We start from the raw sequence: 17413 nt of genomic DNA, 5'->3' as shown, positions 1-17413 counted from the left end.
CTATATATGACAACGCCAGCGATCCTTCCGGTGCTGTGCTGCAACGGTCATGAAGGGACCGTGGGATGTTCGCAACGGAAACGGCTTCCTTGTTTTAATGCGAACTTGACGTATTTTAGTTTTTATGAAAGCATCTGGGTCTGCACCCAAGCTGCGGATCAAACATGCACTTTGGACAGACTTCCACAAACTTGCAGTATTCAAACGTTTCGGATGGCCGGAGGGCAACGAACTTGTTAACTACCGCAAAAACTGCAGGTATTTTCTAGTCCCTGGGTTGCTTTACTATTTGTAAATGGCTGAAGATGACTGCGCCTTGTTTTCGAACATGCATTGGCCTGATCTCCGAAGCCCATATTGAGGCGTTAGTTTCAAATCAATGAGCGCGGATGTTCACCACGACAAAAAACGAAGTCTACACGAAGACTGCGTCATTGTGTTGTGCGCAATAAATTTTCGTCAGTGTGTGAAGCACCCAGTGAATGTATAATTTGACATCCCAAGCTAAAGGCTGGAGCTTTTTTGCGACATCAGTGTAAATTTTAAATTTCTGTACCGGTGGCATTTTTGCCACAATGCTGATTCTGAATTTCATGAACGCTTTTGGGTGCATAAGAAGTCCAAAATTAAGGCTCCTTTATCAAAGGAGGAGCTAATTTGTTGTGCTTTTCAGCATTGTGGCAAAGACCAGGACAAGATGCTTCACTTCCTCATGTGTATTTTGGTTTAGAAGGACTTCACCAGCTACGGTGCTCCCTTCCGTGCGTTTGGTCGTGTTGGTTACTACTTTGTCAAAGTGGAAATGCACATTTCTTCAAAAATACAAAATGAGGAAAACATTATCGCCATCCAACGTAGGCACAAAAAGTTGAAGCCCTTGTTTCTCGCTTCGTTTGCTGTAGTCTATAAAACACCTTGTCTTGGGGTTATTTTATGGCATAAATTCCAGAGGAGCGCAGCAATATAAAAAAGCGGTTATGTGTACATTAGATCCCAATATTTTTGAAGTTAAACGCAAATAAACAGGCGATAAAAAACGCAATTGCGGTGGCATTACCCACGGATTGGCTTACCCTCAATTTGAGTTATGCTGTGTGTAAAATAGTTCTGTTTCATTAGACTCTTTTTTTTACTTCTAATTACCCTGCAAGTATTAATATTCTCTCATTGACCTATAACGTAGCTCGTTAGCAACTTCTGCAATTAGGTATCCACAATTCCCTTTCTGAGCTCCTCGAAGCACAGCGGGTCCAGCAACTCACTCGCCTTGCCCTCACCCCTACGGGTCGCACGGTACTGCATAAACTAGGCTACCCCACTCCTCTTCCTTTAGACACCCCCCAGCGTATCCCTCCGTCATTCCGCGCTCACATCTTCGTGTCTCCCATCCCCAAACACATGCACCCTTCCTTCAATCAAGGCAGAAGACAGGCCCGCGTCACCCGCCTCCGGGCCGAATACCACAACAAACCGGACACCCGATACACGGACGTCGCTCCGTATACATCCCGCCCTGCTCACGTACTGGTTGTCGTCGACTCCAAATCTGTCAATGTTACCTCCCTCAGCATTCTCCACGCAAGCACCACGACGGCTGAAGAGACAGCCATCGCTCTAGCAGCGACCACGGCTTCCTCTAACTACGTGGCAATCCTCACAGATTCGCAACAGGCTTGCCGCAACTACTGTACAGGCCGCATCTCTCCCTCAGCGCTGAAGATACTATCATCAATCAAGGATCCACCCCACATCCAGATTGTATGGACACCAGGTCATTCTTCCCTCGAGGGAAACGAGGCGGCACACGCCGCTGCCCGCGCTCTTACATTCCGGGCGTTTTCGTCGACGGAAGAGGACCTTTCCGAACCCTCCATCTATCCCCCGGTCCCTCCCCGATACACTGAAATCCTATATCATTATCACCAACTGCGGCTTCAATACCCTCCTCCTCACCCATCCCTCAGCACACAGGCGGCTCGCATTTGGCGTCGACTGCAGACCAACACATTCCACAACACCACGATACTCCACCACATATCTCCCTCCACTTACCCCTACAACTGCCCTTCTTGCTCCGTCCCAAACACTACCTACCACCTAGTCTGGGAATGCCCCTACGCGCCAAACCCCCTCCCTTCCCCATCCCCTGAGCAGTGGGAGCGCGAGCTGGCCAGCTCACGGTGCGAGGACCAAGAACGTCTCATCACTCGCGAGAAAGCCACCCACTTTTATGCTCATTAAATGTTTTCCAATCCAATCCAAAAAATATGTTGCTTTTTGAAAACTTTCACAGTTGTTCTCGAGGGCTAATTACTAGTGAAGTGGGTTGTACACAAAAAACAGCGTGAACGATGCCTCACCCACCACTTTCAAAGACCTGCGTTTGCGGAATATCTCATATGAAGTAGAGACGACACTGTTACTCGGCGAGTTTGTATGAACCTTAGTTACAATGATAAATTTTCACTTCAATGTTGGTACCACTGCAAAGTAGTGCAATTTTTAATTCATCGTTTCTAGCTTGACACTACGCCAACCTTTGTTTAGCGCCGGAGCTGCTTTGCGCTAGGTTCTGAGCGAAATTGCGTGCGTCTATCGGGTCGAGTCGACAAAGAACAGCACGCTGCCGCTCTGCAGCTAGTCTAAAGAGCTCTGTGGTTATGAATGTAATACAGGCATCTTGAAAAAAAAATGGCCGTCTATCTGCTCGTTCCGCTGCAAATGTCGTCGACCGATCGTCTGCGTCCCTGTCCCTCGCCCATCGCTCCCGCTTTTCTCCTCCCGCCGCGCTCCTCCTATGATAGACTTGGCACATTTTAATTCAATTCAATTCAATTTCTGCGCGTACCAAGGCCAGCGTTCACTCTCTGGACACTTTGTTAACGTCGCGCCTAGCGCTCAAGCCAGGTCTCCAGCCACTCGCCCAAGTGGCACGCGCAAGCGCTCTTTTGTATGTTGTGGCAAAAATCTATATAGTTTTCAATGCGTTTCTTGTTTTCTATCCCAAAATTGCGCTCACGTCGATTTTAAATTAAATACTGCATTTACCAATTGTGTGTTGATGTCTTGCGTCGAATATCCTTATTGCTTTATTTTTACTGAACAATGTAAAAAAGTATCAACTAGTCTTTCAGCTTCAGTTGTGCGGAAATGTTTCCGCTGTATAAAGGCCTCGTTCGAGCGTACTTCTAACTTTTGGCCGGGCGGCTGAAACGAGGGACACGCAGACAGACACACATAGACAAACAGAGAAACCAAAGTTTTTCCGCTTAAGTAGTCCTAAAAAGCCTACCGTCTTTACAACTTACTCAAATGTGGTACCTAAACTGACTATACATTGCGCCGAGTTTGATTTACTTGTCTTCACTAGCTCAGAGTGAAGTTGCAAACGTTGCGCAATTCTCGTCTGCTGTCAATACACGTGTGTCCACGGAAAGTGAATGGTTACAGTAACCAACTATCCCGAAACAAATGTATAACAAAATACATAGAAGCAATTTCAAAGAAATAATATGTATGTATCTTTGTTCGATCAATTGAATAGCTACAGCGCGAATACAAACAAGGACACAGAAAGACAACGGGACGAGCCCTGACTTCCATTTGAATTTAATAAGCGAAACCTGGCACCTTTTATACGAACTCTTCATGTTACCACAAGTAAAATATTTAAAAAATAGAACAAGAACAACAATAGAAAATGTTTCAGTGCTTAATGGCACTGATAGACCTGCCAATCTGTATTATTCTATTAGGTCCATCGGTCTGTATTAGTCCATCAGATCTATCAGTCTGTATTAGTCTATTCATAGAGTTACTTATTAAGTATGCTAGAGTGGAAACTGCGCCGGCTAATCCTTGTCTTCATGGAGTTTATGGGAAGACTTTTGGCTTGTGCTTGGCATGATAATTAGATTCTTAAACAGTTTTTGGGATTTGCTTTCTTCACTATGCATTAACACGTCTACGAGCTACGAGGAAGCTGAAATCTTCCCTGTTCTGTGGTAGCCGTGTTCGGTGAAACAGCAGGCAGTGCGTGATCGTGTACTGCTGTTGGTCATGTCGCAGTCGAAGGACGTATTACTTGGCGGGTAATATGCCGCCGCGAAATTTGTTGCTGACGAAAAGAAGAAACAAAACGTACTTCGACGAATACCAAATACAACAAATACAAGTGCCTGTATCCGTCCTATCTTGTCATCGTCCACGACTGCTTATCGCACGCTATCTTTTTTCATGTTAACTGTAGCTGACGGTCAGTGCACCGGTTCACCACGAAGACGATGTTTTCATAGGCACGCTCAAAAAACTTTCCAAACTCTTCAAACAACTTGATAATTGAAATAATGCCAAAATTAATAAAATAAGGGTCTGTAATGAGTTTTCCTCCAAAATATTAATATTGTTCGCAACTACCACCTCGGATTGCAGAATAGAAGCCACGACCGGTCGGGCAAAAATACGTTTAACTTACTTTTTCCGTAGTTTCGCGGAAACACGGTCCACCTTAAATTTGTTGGAGATGTTAAAACGATCCGGGCCTGCCAGTAATAAGGAACTTTCAGCGGAAGGTTTGGAAATAAATGTTAGGTGACAGCTGGGTCTCCGACTAATGTAGTGGAGCCACCAGCTCTGCTGTTTTTGCAGTTTTGCTCCATTATTGCAAGCTCCGCCAATTTGTTTTTAAAACTCGATTGAAAAAATTTATATACATGCAGTGAACGAGATGGAACAGACTACACTTCATTGTAGTGGCACAGTTTATTTCGCAGGATTTAAAACTTTTCTCAAGTTCCGTTATCTTCTTGAAGCTGCATGCACTCCTATGCAAACACGGATAGCCCCTTTGACAGCCTGGGGCAAAGCAGTGGGAGTTCGACTTCTTTTAGCCATCTTTCTGACACGTCACCCATTGTAGAAACACGCTTCCACAATGCTTTAAAGAAACACTTAAACTTTTGCACAGGTGACACCGCACGCACATGCGCGCCTCGAAATCCGCGTTTCCTCCGGGCGGCGGCGGCGGCTGATCGGCTGCTGCTGATGATGATGATTAGCGGCTTCCCCTTTGTAACGGGGTGGCGTTGCAAAGCGGCCTTAGTAGCAATGCCACTGTACAATCCCCTCGCCAAAAAATACAAACAATCTAAATAAAAAAATAATATCAAAATAAAAAGAAAATACTTCTACGAAATTTTTGTGCTAGTCTGACTTGTTTGTCGGCATGTCTTCCCAGATTGTTCTCTGCTCTTTTCCCACCAACATTCTAACCTTCTTTTACTAACCTCTACTGCTGTCCAATTCACTTTTCCCCTAACCTTAAAGCCAAGGGCCTCCGGAAGCTGGATGGCTCCCTCACCGAGGACTGGACGGATACTTTTGCACTCCGTTACAATATGTCGCATGGTTTCTGGCTCCTTGCTGCAGCCTGCGCATAGTTCTTCCTGTACCGGCTCGCGGAGAGGCGGTTTAGTCCGCAAGCAACCCGCCCGGGCTTCAAAAAGCAATGCACTCCCTTTGGTATTATCGAATAATTTTTCCCTTGTGATCTCCTGCTCCCCGATCCTGTAGATATCTAAGGACTTCTTCGCATCCATCCTCTTTTTCCAGGTCGTTGTCTCTGTTTCTTTCATGTAATTTTTTATTGCCTTGGTCGCTTTCCCTGCACTTCTTCCAGGTTTCATATACTTTGTCCTGAGCCTTCTGGTTCTTTTCCTCCACTGTGTGCCCACGCTTTTCATGTAAATTTAGATACCATAACACTTTGACCGCCCATCTCTGATCATCCATAGTTCTAAGTCGTTCTTCAAAACATATTTTGCTCCGTGCTTCTCTCATTTCGAAGGATGCCCATCCCATGTCTCCTTGCACTGCCTCATTTGTTGTTTTACTGTGCGCTCCTAATGCCAATCGACCTACGGCCCTCTGATATACTTCTAGCCCTTATTGAATCTCTGATTTGACACACACTACTGCGTTTGAAAAGGTAAGTGCTGGCACTATTACTCCCTTCCAGATTCCTCTCACTACTTCATATCTGTTATATCCCCACAGTGCTCTGTGCTTCAGGATAGAGGCGTTTCTTTTGCCTTTCATTCTTAAATGCTCCTCATGAGTTTATAAATACGCCTGACCTGCGTTTATCCATATGCCAGATATTTGTATTCCATTACCCACGGTATTGCTGCTTGTTGAACGAATACCAATTCGTTACGGGCGTCGTCATTAAAACCAGGACTCCAGTCTTTGCTGTGCTAAACTCTAAACCCAGTTCACTGGCTTCTTCCACACGGATTTCTGTGAGCTGTTGCAGACACTGTTTGCTATCCGCTAGTAGAACTATGTCATCTGCATATATCAGTCCCGGGATATGCTGTTCTACTTCCTGTCCTTTGCGGCTATAACATAGATTGAAACCTATTTTACTGCATTCAAGCTTTCTTTCTATTCTAGCCATGTAGACCATGAACAGCAATGGCGACAGAGGACCAGCCTTCTTTAAACCTCGATTTGTGACTACCGGTTCCGTGCACTTTTGGTCCTCCCAGGTAATTTGCACCTCGCTCTCATTGTAAATTCCCTGCAACAGCTTTATAAAGTCCTGGCCTAATCCCACCCGCTCAAGTATGCTCCACAGAAGTTCTCCATCTACGTTGTCGTAGGCTCCCTTTATATCGAGAAATGCTATCCATAGTGGTCGCTCCTGAGCCATTGACACCTCTATGCATTGGGTTAGGACAAATAAATTGTCCTCTAAGCGTCTGTCTCGTCTGAAACCATTTTGCAGTTCTCCCAGTATGCCGTTCCTCGCTATCCACGCCTGTAGTTCCGCTTTTATGGCTTGCATTGCGAGCCTGTATGCCACTGAGGTAACTGTAATAGGCCTGTACGAATCGGCATCAACCCTGCCTCCTTTACCTTTGTATATCATCTTCATCCTGCTCTTACACCAATTGTCCGGTACTTGCTTAGTTTTTATCACTTTTTCGATTGCTCGAATAAGTTGTGCCTTGCCTTTTGGAGCCAGTATGTTGACCAGACGTATAGGAATTTCCTCAGTCCCTGTCGCCGTATTAGCTGGAACATTTTCTTCGGCTTTTTTCCAGTTTAGATTCTCCAACTTTATCTCTCTATCTATACGCACCTCAGTTGCCCCACTCCCTTAATGCTGTAGCCCTCTCTCCGTTCTTCTGACTTCTCTTCTATCATCGCGCTAGACGCGCAATAAAGCCACACTTGGGACGATACACAACTGACACACACAACACACACCGAAGTGACCTTAGCAAGGTTACAGATAGGCCACACACATGCAACACACTTTCGCCTGCTCACTGGATTGGCAAGACCCATGTGCAGCAGGTGTGGAGAGGCCCTATCCGTAATCCACATGCTCATCCAATGCAAGGCACTTGACACAAGACGACACAAACACTTTCCCATCATACTTTTTGGGAGATGAGCCCATGTTTTCCATCAAGTGTGTTTCTAAGTTTCTTATTGATGTCAAGTTTTTACATCATGACTCATGACAACCTGGCCCTTTACACCAGTCATCTTCATTACCTTCGTTTTGCTTTGTTTATTTTTACTGAAATGTTTTACTTTTACATTCATCTCACTCAAATGAACTAACCATCCTATGGCTCTCTTTGCCCTCAGTCGGCCTTGCGCCATAAAAATCCAAACATCATCTATTGAGGCATACAATAAGAAAAAATGCTCTCTGCCATAAGAATACATGCATTCAGTTGCACATGTGGTTGGTTCTTGGCTCGTGTCTGAAAAAATGCACGAATGTTTGCGACATCTGTATGATGTGGTCACATGGGCACGTGGTTCTTAAGTTTGGATCAGTTCTAATAAAATTTCAGTTGCTAGTGATTGCTGCAGTTTGTCTTTTTCCTTTTTCGTTCATGTCGACAGTGTGCTACTTCAAGATGTCAAAGATTTATTTACAGTGTCTACATAAAGAGGGCATTTTGGAAGTGTGTGAACATTATAATGCTCAGGAAAATTTTTAATAGAACTACCTTTCTCGTGGACAGCAAAATTACAATGGTTACTGTGAAGTGGAGTCACTCATGAGAAATCTGCTTATTTGCCAAAAGTGTTCCTGAGAGATACTCGGGGGTGAGACAGCTGAATAAGATTTGGGAGCAGTTTTTGGAGCAGCGAAGTATCGATTTTGGAGCAGAAGAACCTTGATTTGGAGCAGAAGAGCGACATTTATTATATCACCTTAGGAGCCAAAAAAACTCAAATTTTTGGGAACTCACTGGTGAAAAATGGACTTTTAATTGGTTTTGAACATACATAACACTGAAACAGCCTTTCAGTAAAGTTTTTTCTACCAGAGTATCACAAGGTACGAACTGCACTACCTTTTTACTAGCCATTTTTGAATGGCTTCTTAGGCTCTATGCATAGATAGCGTGGAGTTCCATTGATAATATCGAATTGAGAAACTAAGCGATCATAAGGCATTTTTATTATCATGTGAATGCCAAAATTATTATTTTTGTAATCCCATGCAGACTCGTCTTTACGCACAAGTGTAGAGCCACGGCCAAAGCGAGGTCACAGTCGTCGCACCCCACCAGCCCTCCCATTTCAATTCCCAAGGTGCGTTTTCAATACGATAGTAATCTGAGTAACGTTGGTATGTTTATCCGCCTCCCTTCTTTTGGCAATAAATTTCACTTCAGATAAATGAATAATTATTACTAGCGAGCAATAATAGCCCGACCCGCTATCGAAGACTGCTTGAACATTTCGCGGCGATGTAACCTGCGCCGCCACTTCTGCAGCGTCGATCGTCCCATTCCCGTCGCTCGCAAGTCCGCTGGGAAAGGCATCAATAATTCAGTGTTTTATAACACCGCAATGAGTCCGAAATTTCACTTCAAGCACGTACCGGCCTCACACTCAAGGCCGAAACACGGCGAATTCGGGGGCGCCATGTTGTTTTTGATGAGCCCCCATCTTTTGAGTAGCGCCCCTTCCAGCAACCGATCAAACGACTAAATGTAAACCCAGACACCCCCATAACTAAAACCAAGGTAGAAATTAGCGAAGAGCGTTCTGCCTGAACCACAAGGAACTGCTTTGCCCGGCGGCCATGTTTTCATATCTTCATCACACCAAGGTGGCGTTGCCCAGTAATGTCGTTCCGGAGATACAGCGCTCCAAAAATTGCCGTTTTTTCATCAACTTGCACAAGCGGTTTGACACCTCAGTACACCTAAGCATTTTTTCTACAGGACTTTGCAATGGTTTTAAATGGGAAATTTTTAAAAACACACAGAGTATAACATGTGCAATCCGACCTTGTGACTTTCGAAAAAAGCTACCTCGGGGACAATTTTAAGCAGGTTTTTTTTATGGAATGATCAATCAATTCAACCTTTACAAACAGCATCACCTTGGGGGTGCTGGAAAATTATGCTGTCAGTAAGCCTTTTTCCGTACTGGAACTGACGGGAGCGTTAAAATCCTTGGCTCTCAGATTGTTTTGGAGCAGTTTGGCGCAATTTTTGCGATTTTCAAGCTTTTGGAGCAGCCTGGCGCAGGAAAACAAATTTGTATCAAATCTGCGCAATATACGCAGCTGTCTCACCCCTGGATACTGCACACATATGGTCCTGCCATTGTTTCATGTCGTGCAAGCCCAAAATGTGCTTGCGGACAAAGATTTTGCAATGTACAGAGCCCACCAGTTTTACAACAGCAAGCAAGCTCTTTTTCAGAGTGCAATATGAGTCCACTGAAAAAGTTTCCACAATATTGTTGTAATTGCACAATCATTGCGAGTATCCTTTCAGGCCACTTTTTTGCATATCATGAACTGGGCTTTTTGTGGGTATGCATACTCTCATGTTTGACAAATGACTGCTTTTGAGCAAAGCTTTTCTAACAGGCACTACACTCGTACCGCTTCTTGCCAGAGTGCAATGCTTCATGATCAACCAAGTCACATCTGATAAAGCCCTCCTGACAGATTTCACACTTAGGGCCCCTCCCGAGAATGCCCTCTTTCATGAACAAGCTGGCTAGATCTACTACTCAAGCCCTTCTGACAGATGCTACACAAGTAGTCCTTTCTTCCTAAATGCGATCGTTCGTGAGCATTCAGGCTGCTTTTCTGAGCAAAGCTCCTTTAACAAATGCTACACACGTAAGGCTTCACGCCAGTGTGCAACCTTTCATGAATAACCAGGTTCCATTTATGAATGAACCTTTTTTCGCAGATGGTGCACATGTAGGCCCTCTCACCAGAATGACCTTTTTTTATGAGCATCAAACTGGCTCCTTCCAGCAAAGCTCTTCGTACACACGGTACACACATAAGGCTTTTCACCAGTGCGCAATCTTTGATGGGCAACAAAGTTACATTTATAAGCAAAGCTTTTCTGACAGATGCCACACACATAGGGCCTCTAACCAGAGTGACATTTTTTATGAATAACTAAGTTGCGCTTTGTAGCAAAGCTCTTGTTGCAGGTGCTACAATTGTAGGGCTTGTCACCAGAATGCAATTTTTCATGGTTAACCATCTTGACATTTGTAATAAAGCTCTTCTGGCAGATGCTACATTGATAGGGCCTCTCGCCAGTGTGCACTTTTTCATGATGGTTCAGGTGGCCTTGCTGAATAAAATCTTTAGGGCAGAAGCTACACTTGTATGGCCTCTCCCCAGAGTGCAATCTTTTGTGAACAACAAGTTGGCTACTTGTAGCAAAACCCTTTTGGCAGATGCTACACACATAGGGCCTTTGACCAGAGTGCAGCCATTTATGACCATCTAGGGCACCTTTTTGAGTAAAGCTTTTCTGACAGATGTGACACACATAAGGCCTCTCACCAGAGTGCAATCTTGCATGGGTGACCAGGTGGCCTCTTTGAGCAAATCTCTTATGACAGACATTGCAGGCATAACAATCCTTGCCAGAGTGCAATCTTTCATGATAAACCAGGCTGCGTTTTTCAGTGAAGCTCTTCTGACAGATTCCACACACATAGGGCCTCTCGCCGCTGTGCACTCTCATGTGCGTGTCCAGGCTGCGTTTCGCGCGGTAGGATTTCTCACACACTGTACAGCTGTAGGGTGTCTTGGTGCTGCGCACTTTCCCATGAGTGGCCTGGAGGTTGCTTTGTTGGCAGGACAGGCAGGGCAACAGCTTCCCTCCAAACTGGATTTTCTTACTGTCAGTGAAAAAACTCGTAAGTGGGCAGAATGAGACACAAGATTAGAAAAAAAGTCCACGAATAATTCAAGAAACAAGCTGAATGCAAACTGCTTGCAGTTTTGGAAAAAGAATGAAGTGTTAATGCGAACACTGCCATAGTACAGACAGCAGACGACAAAAATGTCTAAAAATTCACTAAACGACTATGCAAATTTAAAGTTTCAGGAACTACATGTGCAGATCACATTTAAACTTTACATTTTGCATTTCTGCCAAACAAATTGAGCATTTATTAGGCATTTATTTATTCACATGCCTGAAAACTACCCGGTGATCTTAAGTAATTACAAGGTCCTCAAATATATGGCCAAATAGATATGTTACACCAGAAGGTTTGCAAAACTGCATGTTTTACCAATGCACAAAACATAGCAGAATAATTTTTCTATTTATAGTGTTTGCAGGGCTAGGAGTAGCATCTGTGCATATTTTGTGATTGCAGCATGGCCTCCGCGATCACCCCGCACGCGTTTTGCTCCGGCCGTCCCAATCGGCCAGAGAGAGCATAAGTAGAAAAGGAGGCGTGGCCGCGTGTTCCGCCGCACCGCGGCGCTCGCCACCTATGCATCAAATCTTCTGCTGCAGCTTGGCGCAAGCGAGGAAACGCGCGTTTTCGCAGCTTGCAGTCAAATTGAGTCCAGCAGCCAGCTTTAAAATGACAGGTACAAGACAATAACCAACAAATTTATTATAGTTAACTTAATATGAGGAGCCAAGTACAAAAATTAAGCAGCAATCGTACGAGCGAGGCGCAGTCGGTTCTCGCACTCTATGCTGCGGTTTCGTGTCCCCATTTTGATTTTTTTTTAGATTTGTCAATCTTCTTTGGTGGGGTTTTTTGGCGCAAGGGCATCTAAGGCCAAGAGCACCATTGCTATGACGAGATAAAAATGTGCTGATGAAATGAGTGCAAATAGTGCATAAAATTACTTCGGTGTAAAGGGCCGGATCCAAAAGACGAGTAAGGAGCGTGATGAGGCATGTAATGCGCGAACGGTGTATAGGGCCATGGTAAATAGTACCCTACGGATGAACAAGATAATGAGGTGGACGAGAATGCTAATGCTACTTTCTAAAACAAACCTGCTTTAAAAAACCGATATCATCAAGGTATTCTAAAACTCTGCTGAAATTGAACACAGGACAACCTGATAAAAACATTGCAATGTAACGTGGCATATTCTTACGGTACATTTCCGGGAAATAGCGTCTCCTTTCCGGTTCCACGGCTGAGCACTCAACCAAAACATGGAGGACTGAAAGACTCTCGCCACAACTGGCGCAGTTCGGCGGCTGGTCACCACTCAGGAGGTAGAAATGCGTGCCATGTGCGTGTCCTATTCGTAGTCTGCTTCGCCAGACCTCAAAGGCCCTGCTTTTTTCCCTGGTAGCTGATCGGCCAATTATAGGTTGTACCAAGTGAAGCTTGTTGTTTACTTCTCCGTCCCATTCTTTCTGCCAGAGCTGAAGGAGTATGTGTTTTACTGCTGGTTTCATATCCAGGTAAGGTGCTTGCGTGATGTAAATACTGGTTCTTTCAGCTGCTCTGGCGGCAGCCAGGTCGGCTTCCTCGTTGCCAGCTATGCCACAATGGCCAGGAACTTAACACACTATAATTTCTAAATTTAGCTGGTGTGCTTTGTACAGAGCTTTAAGAAAGGCAGTAAATGTAGGATTGTTGGTGCCCTTTCCTGTGGACAGGGCCGTGACAACGCTGAGTGGGTCTGTGAAGATGACAGACTTACGTTTTGTTTGTGATAATGTGGTCCACAGCCAGATATAGTCCGTGTGCTTCTGCTGTAGATATGGTTGTGTTTTTACGCATTGTTTTTGCTATTGAAAGATGCTGCCCAACAGCTGCACAGGCCACAGCCGATTTGGCTTTCGATGCATCAGTGAAAAACTGAGCAGCCTTGTACTTGTCTTGGAGGTATGCGAAGTGCTGTTTGACTTCCTAGTGAGCCTTTCTTGTCTACTTGTCTAAATGAGGTGTCGCATGATATGATGCCCGTATCCCAGGGTGCCACGCGTTCATTCAGGGTCATTTTGAGGGTGTCATCAAACGAGATGGATAGTTTTGTAGAGATGGAATTAATCAGCAGTGGAAACGGTTTAGCTAAGGAAGGTCGATTTAAAAAGAGCAGCATTCTTGAGTTATCTCTTATCAGGGAGTACACGGGTGCTCGGGCTGTGACGTAACCTTCAGGGCATAGGTAATACCAATAAAAGTTCGCTGGTATTCCAAAAACCAACAGCCTGATTCAGCATAGAGGCTTAGTACTGGACTAGTGCGGAAGGCCCCTGTGGCCAACCTGATGCCCAGATTGTGGATAGGATCAAGCATTTTCACTGCAGTGCTAGAGGCTGACCCATAAACTACATATCCATATTCTAGGCGGGACAAAACAAGACTTTTGTACAGTTGTAGTAAACACTTCTTGTCAGTGCCCCATTTCATGTGTGCTAGTATCTTTCAAGCACATTCACTGACTTCAAACACTTCAGTTTCAGATGCTTCAGGTAGGGGTGAACGAGAGTGTCGAGTCAAAGATCAATCCAAGAAATTTATGTTCTGTTTTAACAGGAAGCAGTTGTCCATTTAAGTAGATTTCTGGTGCAGGGGCAATGCCCCTTTTTTTCAAGAACAGTACACATGCACTTATTGAAAGGTTAAACTTGAAGCCATTCTCATCTGCCCATTTGGAGAGCTTATTCACTGATAACATAATTTGGCGTTCACAAAAGCAGATTGCAGGACTTGAAGCCAGTTCAATTCCCGGCCGCGGCGACCGCTTTTCTGATGGAGGCGAAAAGCAAAAACGCCCGTGTGTACGAGATTTCGGCGCACGATAAAGATCCCCAGGTGGTCAAAATTAATCCGGAGCCCTCCATTACGGCGCGCCTCATCGCCTGCGTTGCGTCGGCGCGTTAAACCCCACAATCAATCAATCAAAGGACTTGAAGCCAATCTGCACATCGCCAACATACACAGTAAAACATGGTTGGCAGAAGTGCAGTGCGTAGGGAATTCATTTTTACAATAAAAAGTGTGCAGCTCAGCACACCTCCCTGTGGAACCCCTGTCTCTTGTGTAAATGGTTTACACAGAGTACTGCCTATCCTCACACGAAATGTCCGATCAGAGAGGTAGCTTTCAATTGTTTTTAGCATATTTCCTTGTATTCCAAGGGCACAAAGATCTCTCAATATACCAAACCGCCAAGTAGTATCATGGGCCTTTTCAAAGTCAAAGAATACAGACAAAAAGTACTGTTTATGCGCGAACGCTTATCACATTTCGGACTCCAAGCGCACACGTTGGTCAAGCGTGGATTTTTGTTCTCAAAAGTCACAGTGGAATGGTTCCAGGAGCCTGTTTGCTTCTAGAAAAGGCATTAATCCTCGGTTGATCACTTTTTCAAATACTTTACACAGACTAGTCAGAGCTATAGGTCTGTAACTTGAGGCAACCCCTTGGTCCTTGCCTTCCTTCAATACTGAAACAACGGCTTCTTTCAGCCTTGGAAGGATATATCCATTGTTCCAGATCCTATCAAAAAGTGATAGTAATGCAAGTTGAGTTTCTGGGTGCAAGTTCTTGATCATTTCATAGTGAATATTATCAGGTTCAGGTGCTGCTTTACCAAGTGTGTTTAGGCAAGCTTCGAACTCGGCAATAGAAAACTCAGCATTATATGCCTCACTTGGAGGTGATTTATGATGAAGTCGCAGTTTTTCTTCCCTACGTTTCAATTTAAGAAACTTGGCTGAGTAGTGCGCTGCACTTGAAACCGATTCAAAGTACGCTCCCAGTGCATCTGCCTGATCTTTTAAAGTGCCACCACCATTATCAACTAGAGGGTGGGGGCAAGTCTGCTGCCCTTGCAACTTGCGTATCCTATTCCATACTTTATTTTGGTCGGTGTAAGAGTTGATGCCCTCTATGTATTTCTCCCAACTCTCAATTTTTGCTATCCGTCTCACTCTTCTCGATTGGTATTTGATGTGTTTGAAGTTTATGTAGTTTTCAGTCGTGGGAGAGTTACGGAAAAGGTGCCATGCTGCATTTTGTTTCTTCCTGGCACTTTGGCAGTCCTCATTCCACCAGGAAATTGGCTTTCTTTTTGGGTTACCAGGACTTTGTGGGATACATTCACTAGCGGCTTCAGTTATGTGCTTTTCGATAAACGAAAGTGCGCTGTCGATGTCCAGCAAATCTAGACAGCCACGTGGGAGACAGGCGAGCTGTCGAACGTTTTTCCAGTCAGCAGACCCCATCCTCCATCGTGGTACACTGTTCTGCCCATGTGTCAACACTACCTTTTCTTTTAGCACGATTAGAAAGTGGTCGCTTCCATAAGGGTCATCCAGGACGTGCCAGTCCAATTGTGGGAAGAGAGTAGCAGTGCGGAGAGCGAAGTCAACTGATGAGGATGTTTTGTGCTTGGGACTAAAGTATGTGGGCTTCTTTTTGTTCAATATGCAAGCTCCAGTGTAGACTAGTAATTTTTCTATCATTCGCCCTCTTGAATCATAGTTTTCGCAGCCCCAGAGAGGATGGTGGGCATTGTAGTCTCCTGCTATTATGTACGGCTCTGGGAGCTGGTCTATTAGACTTTCAAACTCAGCTTTCTGTAGTTGCTTGTCTGGAGGAATGTAAATGGAGCATATTGTTATTACTCGCTGCAACCCTATAACTCTCACAGCTACAGCCGCGAGTTCAGTCCTGAGTTTAACTTCCTTCACCGTGGTTGACCTTTGAAGGATAATAGCCACACCACCCGATGGTTGGTTGGTGTTTTGCCTGTCCTTTCTGTATGTGATGTACTGGGGTAAAAAGTCTGTGTGTTTGCCGCTTAAGTGGGTTTCTTGGAGACGCACTGCCAGAGGTGCATGCTCCCAGAGCAACTCCTTAACGCCTTCCAAGTTATTTAGAAGCCCACTGCAGTACACTACAAAAAGCCATTGCTAGTATTTAGACGTTTGTTAGTAGAAACAGGCTCAGCTTGTTACCTGCCAGAGCCTTTTCCAGCAGGAGACACCTTAGGGAGCTCTGCTTTTTTTTATCAGTTCCTGAGAGTTCGTACGCTGCACGGGTTTGTGGCTATCCTTCGGCGTGATTGACGCAGAGGATGGCTCACTTGTGTCCATAGCCTCCACAGAAGGCTTCTTTGTTGACGGTTTGAGACCTGGGGCCTTGACAGGCCTCCGGTTCTCCTGCGAGGTTACGGCTGCCTCAGTGATGTTAGTGAGCTGTGCAGACCGCGAGGCTGCAGCTGACACGTTGGCCGTTTTCTGGCCACCATTTCCTTGGGGTGCAGCAGGTGGCATTGTTTGCACCTGGGGCATGTAAACAGCGCCACCTGTAAACATTTGACAGTAGTGTGTGTCAAATCAGATTCAATCAGGGCTAGAAGTAAATCGGGGGGCTGTAGGTCGATTGGCATTAGGAGCACACATTAAAACAACAAATGAGGCAGTGCACGGAGACATGGGACGGGCATCCTTTGAAGTAAGAGAAGCACAGAGCAAAATATGTTTTAAGAACGACTTAGAAATATGGATGGGCAGCCAAAGTGTTACGGTATCTTTACATGAAAAGCGTGGACACACAATGGAGGAAAAGAACCAGAAGGCTCAGGACAAAGTATATGAAACCTGGAAGTGCAGGGGAAACGACCAAGGCAATAAAAAATGAAGTGAAAAAAACAGAGAAAACGACCTGGAAAAAGAGGATGGATGCGAAGAGGTCCTTAGATATCTACAGCATCGGGACGCAGGAGATCACAAGGGAAAAATTATTCAATAATACCAAAGGGAGTGCATTGCTTTTTGAAGCCCGAGTGAGTTGCTTGTGGACAAAAACGCTTACCCGCGAGCCGGTACAGGAAGAACTATGCGCAGGCTGCAGAAATGAGCCAGCAACCACGCGACATATTGTAACAGAGTGCAAAAGTATCCGCCCAGTCCTCAGTGATGGAGCCATCCAGCTTCCGGAAGCCCTTGGCTTTAAGGTTAAGGGAAAAGTGAACTGGACAGCAGTAGAGGTTAGTAAAAGAAGGTTAGAATGTTGGTGGGAAAAGAGCAGAGAACAATATGGGAAGACATGCAAACAAAGAAGTCAGGCTAGCACAGAAATTTCTTAAAAGTATTTTGTTTTTATT

At 44.9% G+C, this 17413-nt stretch overlaps 1 protein-coding gene across 5 annotated transcripts in view; it reads right to left on the bottom strand.

Annotated features, from left to right (window-relative positions):
• Window positions 1-17413, bottom strand: part of LOC144158273 (uncharacterized) — a 299163-nt gene that overhangs the window by 258529 nt on the left and 23221 nt on the right. For 2 of the 5 annotated variants that reach the window (XM_077689055.1, XM_077689056.1), the window contains exon 5: window positions 7568-11220. The exons of 2 other annotated variants lie outside the window; for them this stretch is intronic. In XM_077689055.1, the coding sequence (XP_077545181.1) occupies window positions 10440-11220 (781 nt within the window). In that variant the 3' untranslated portion in view covers window positions 7568-10439. Of the gene's footprint in view, window positions 1-7567; window positions 11221-17413 lie in introns of those variants that run through there. One more of the 5 variants, XM_077689057.1, reaches the window with a different exon arrangement.

Source organism: Haemaphysalis longicornis, unplaced genomic scaffold, assembly GCF_048455015.1.
Source record: "Haemaphysalis longicornis isolate Haplotype H1 unplaced genomic scaffold, Haemaphysalis longicornis Haplotype H1 scaffold_10, whole genome shotgun sequence".
Lineage (NCBI taxonomy): Eukaryota > Metazoa > Arthropoda > Arachnida > Ixodida > Ixodidae > Haemaphysalis > Haemaphysalis longicornis.
The sequence above is the reverse complement of the archived record's forward strand: the minus strand, read 5'-3'. Positions and strand labels throughout refer to the sequence as shown.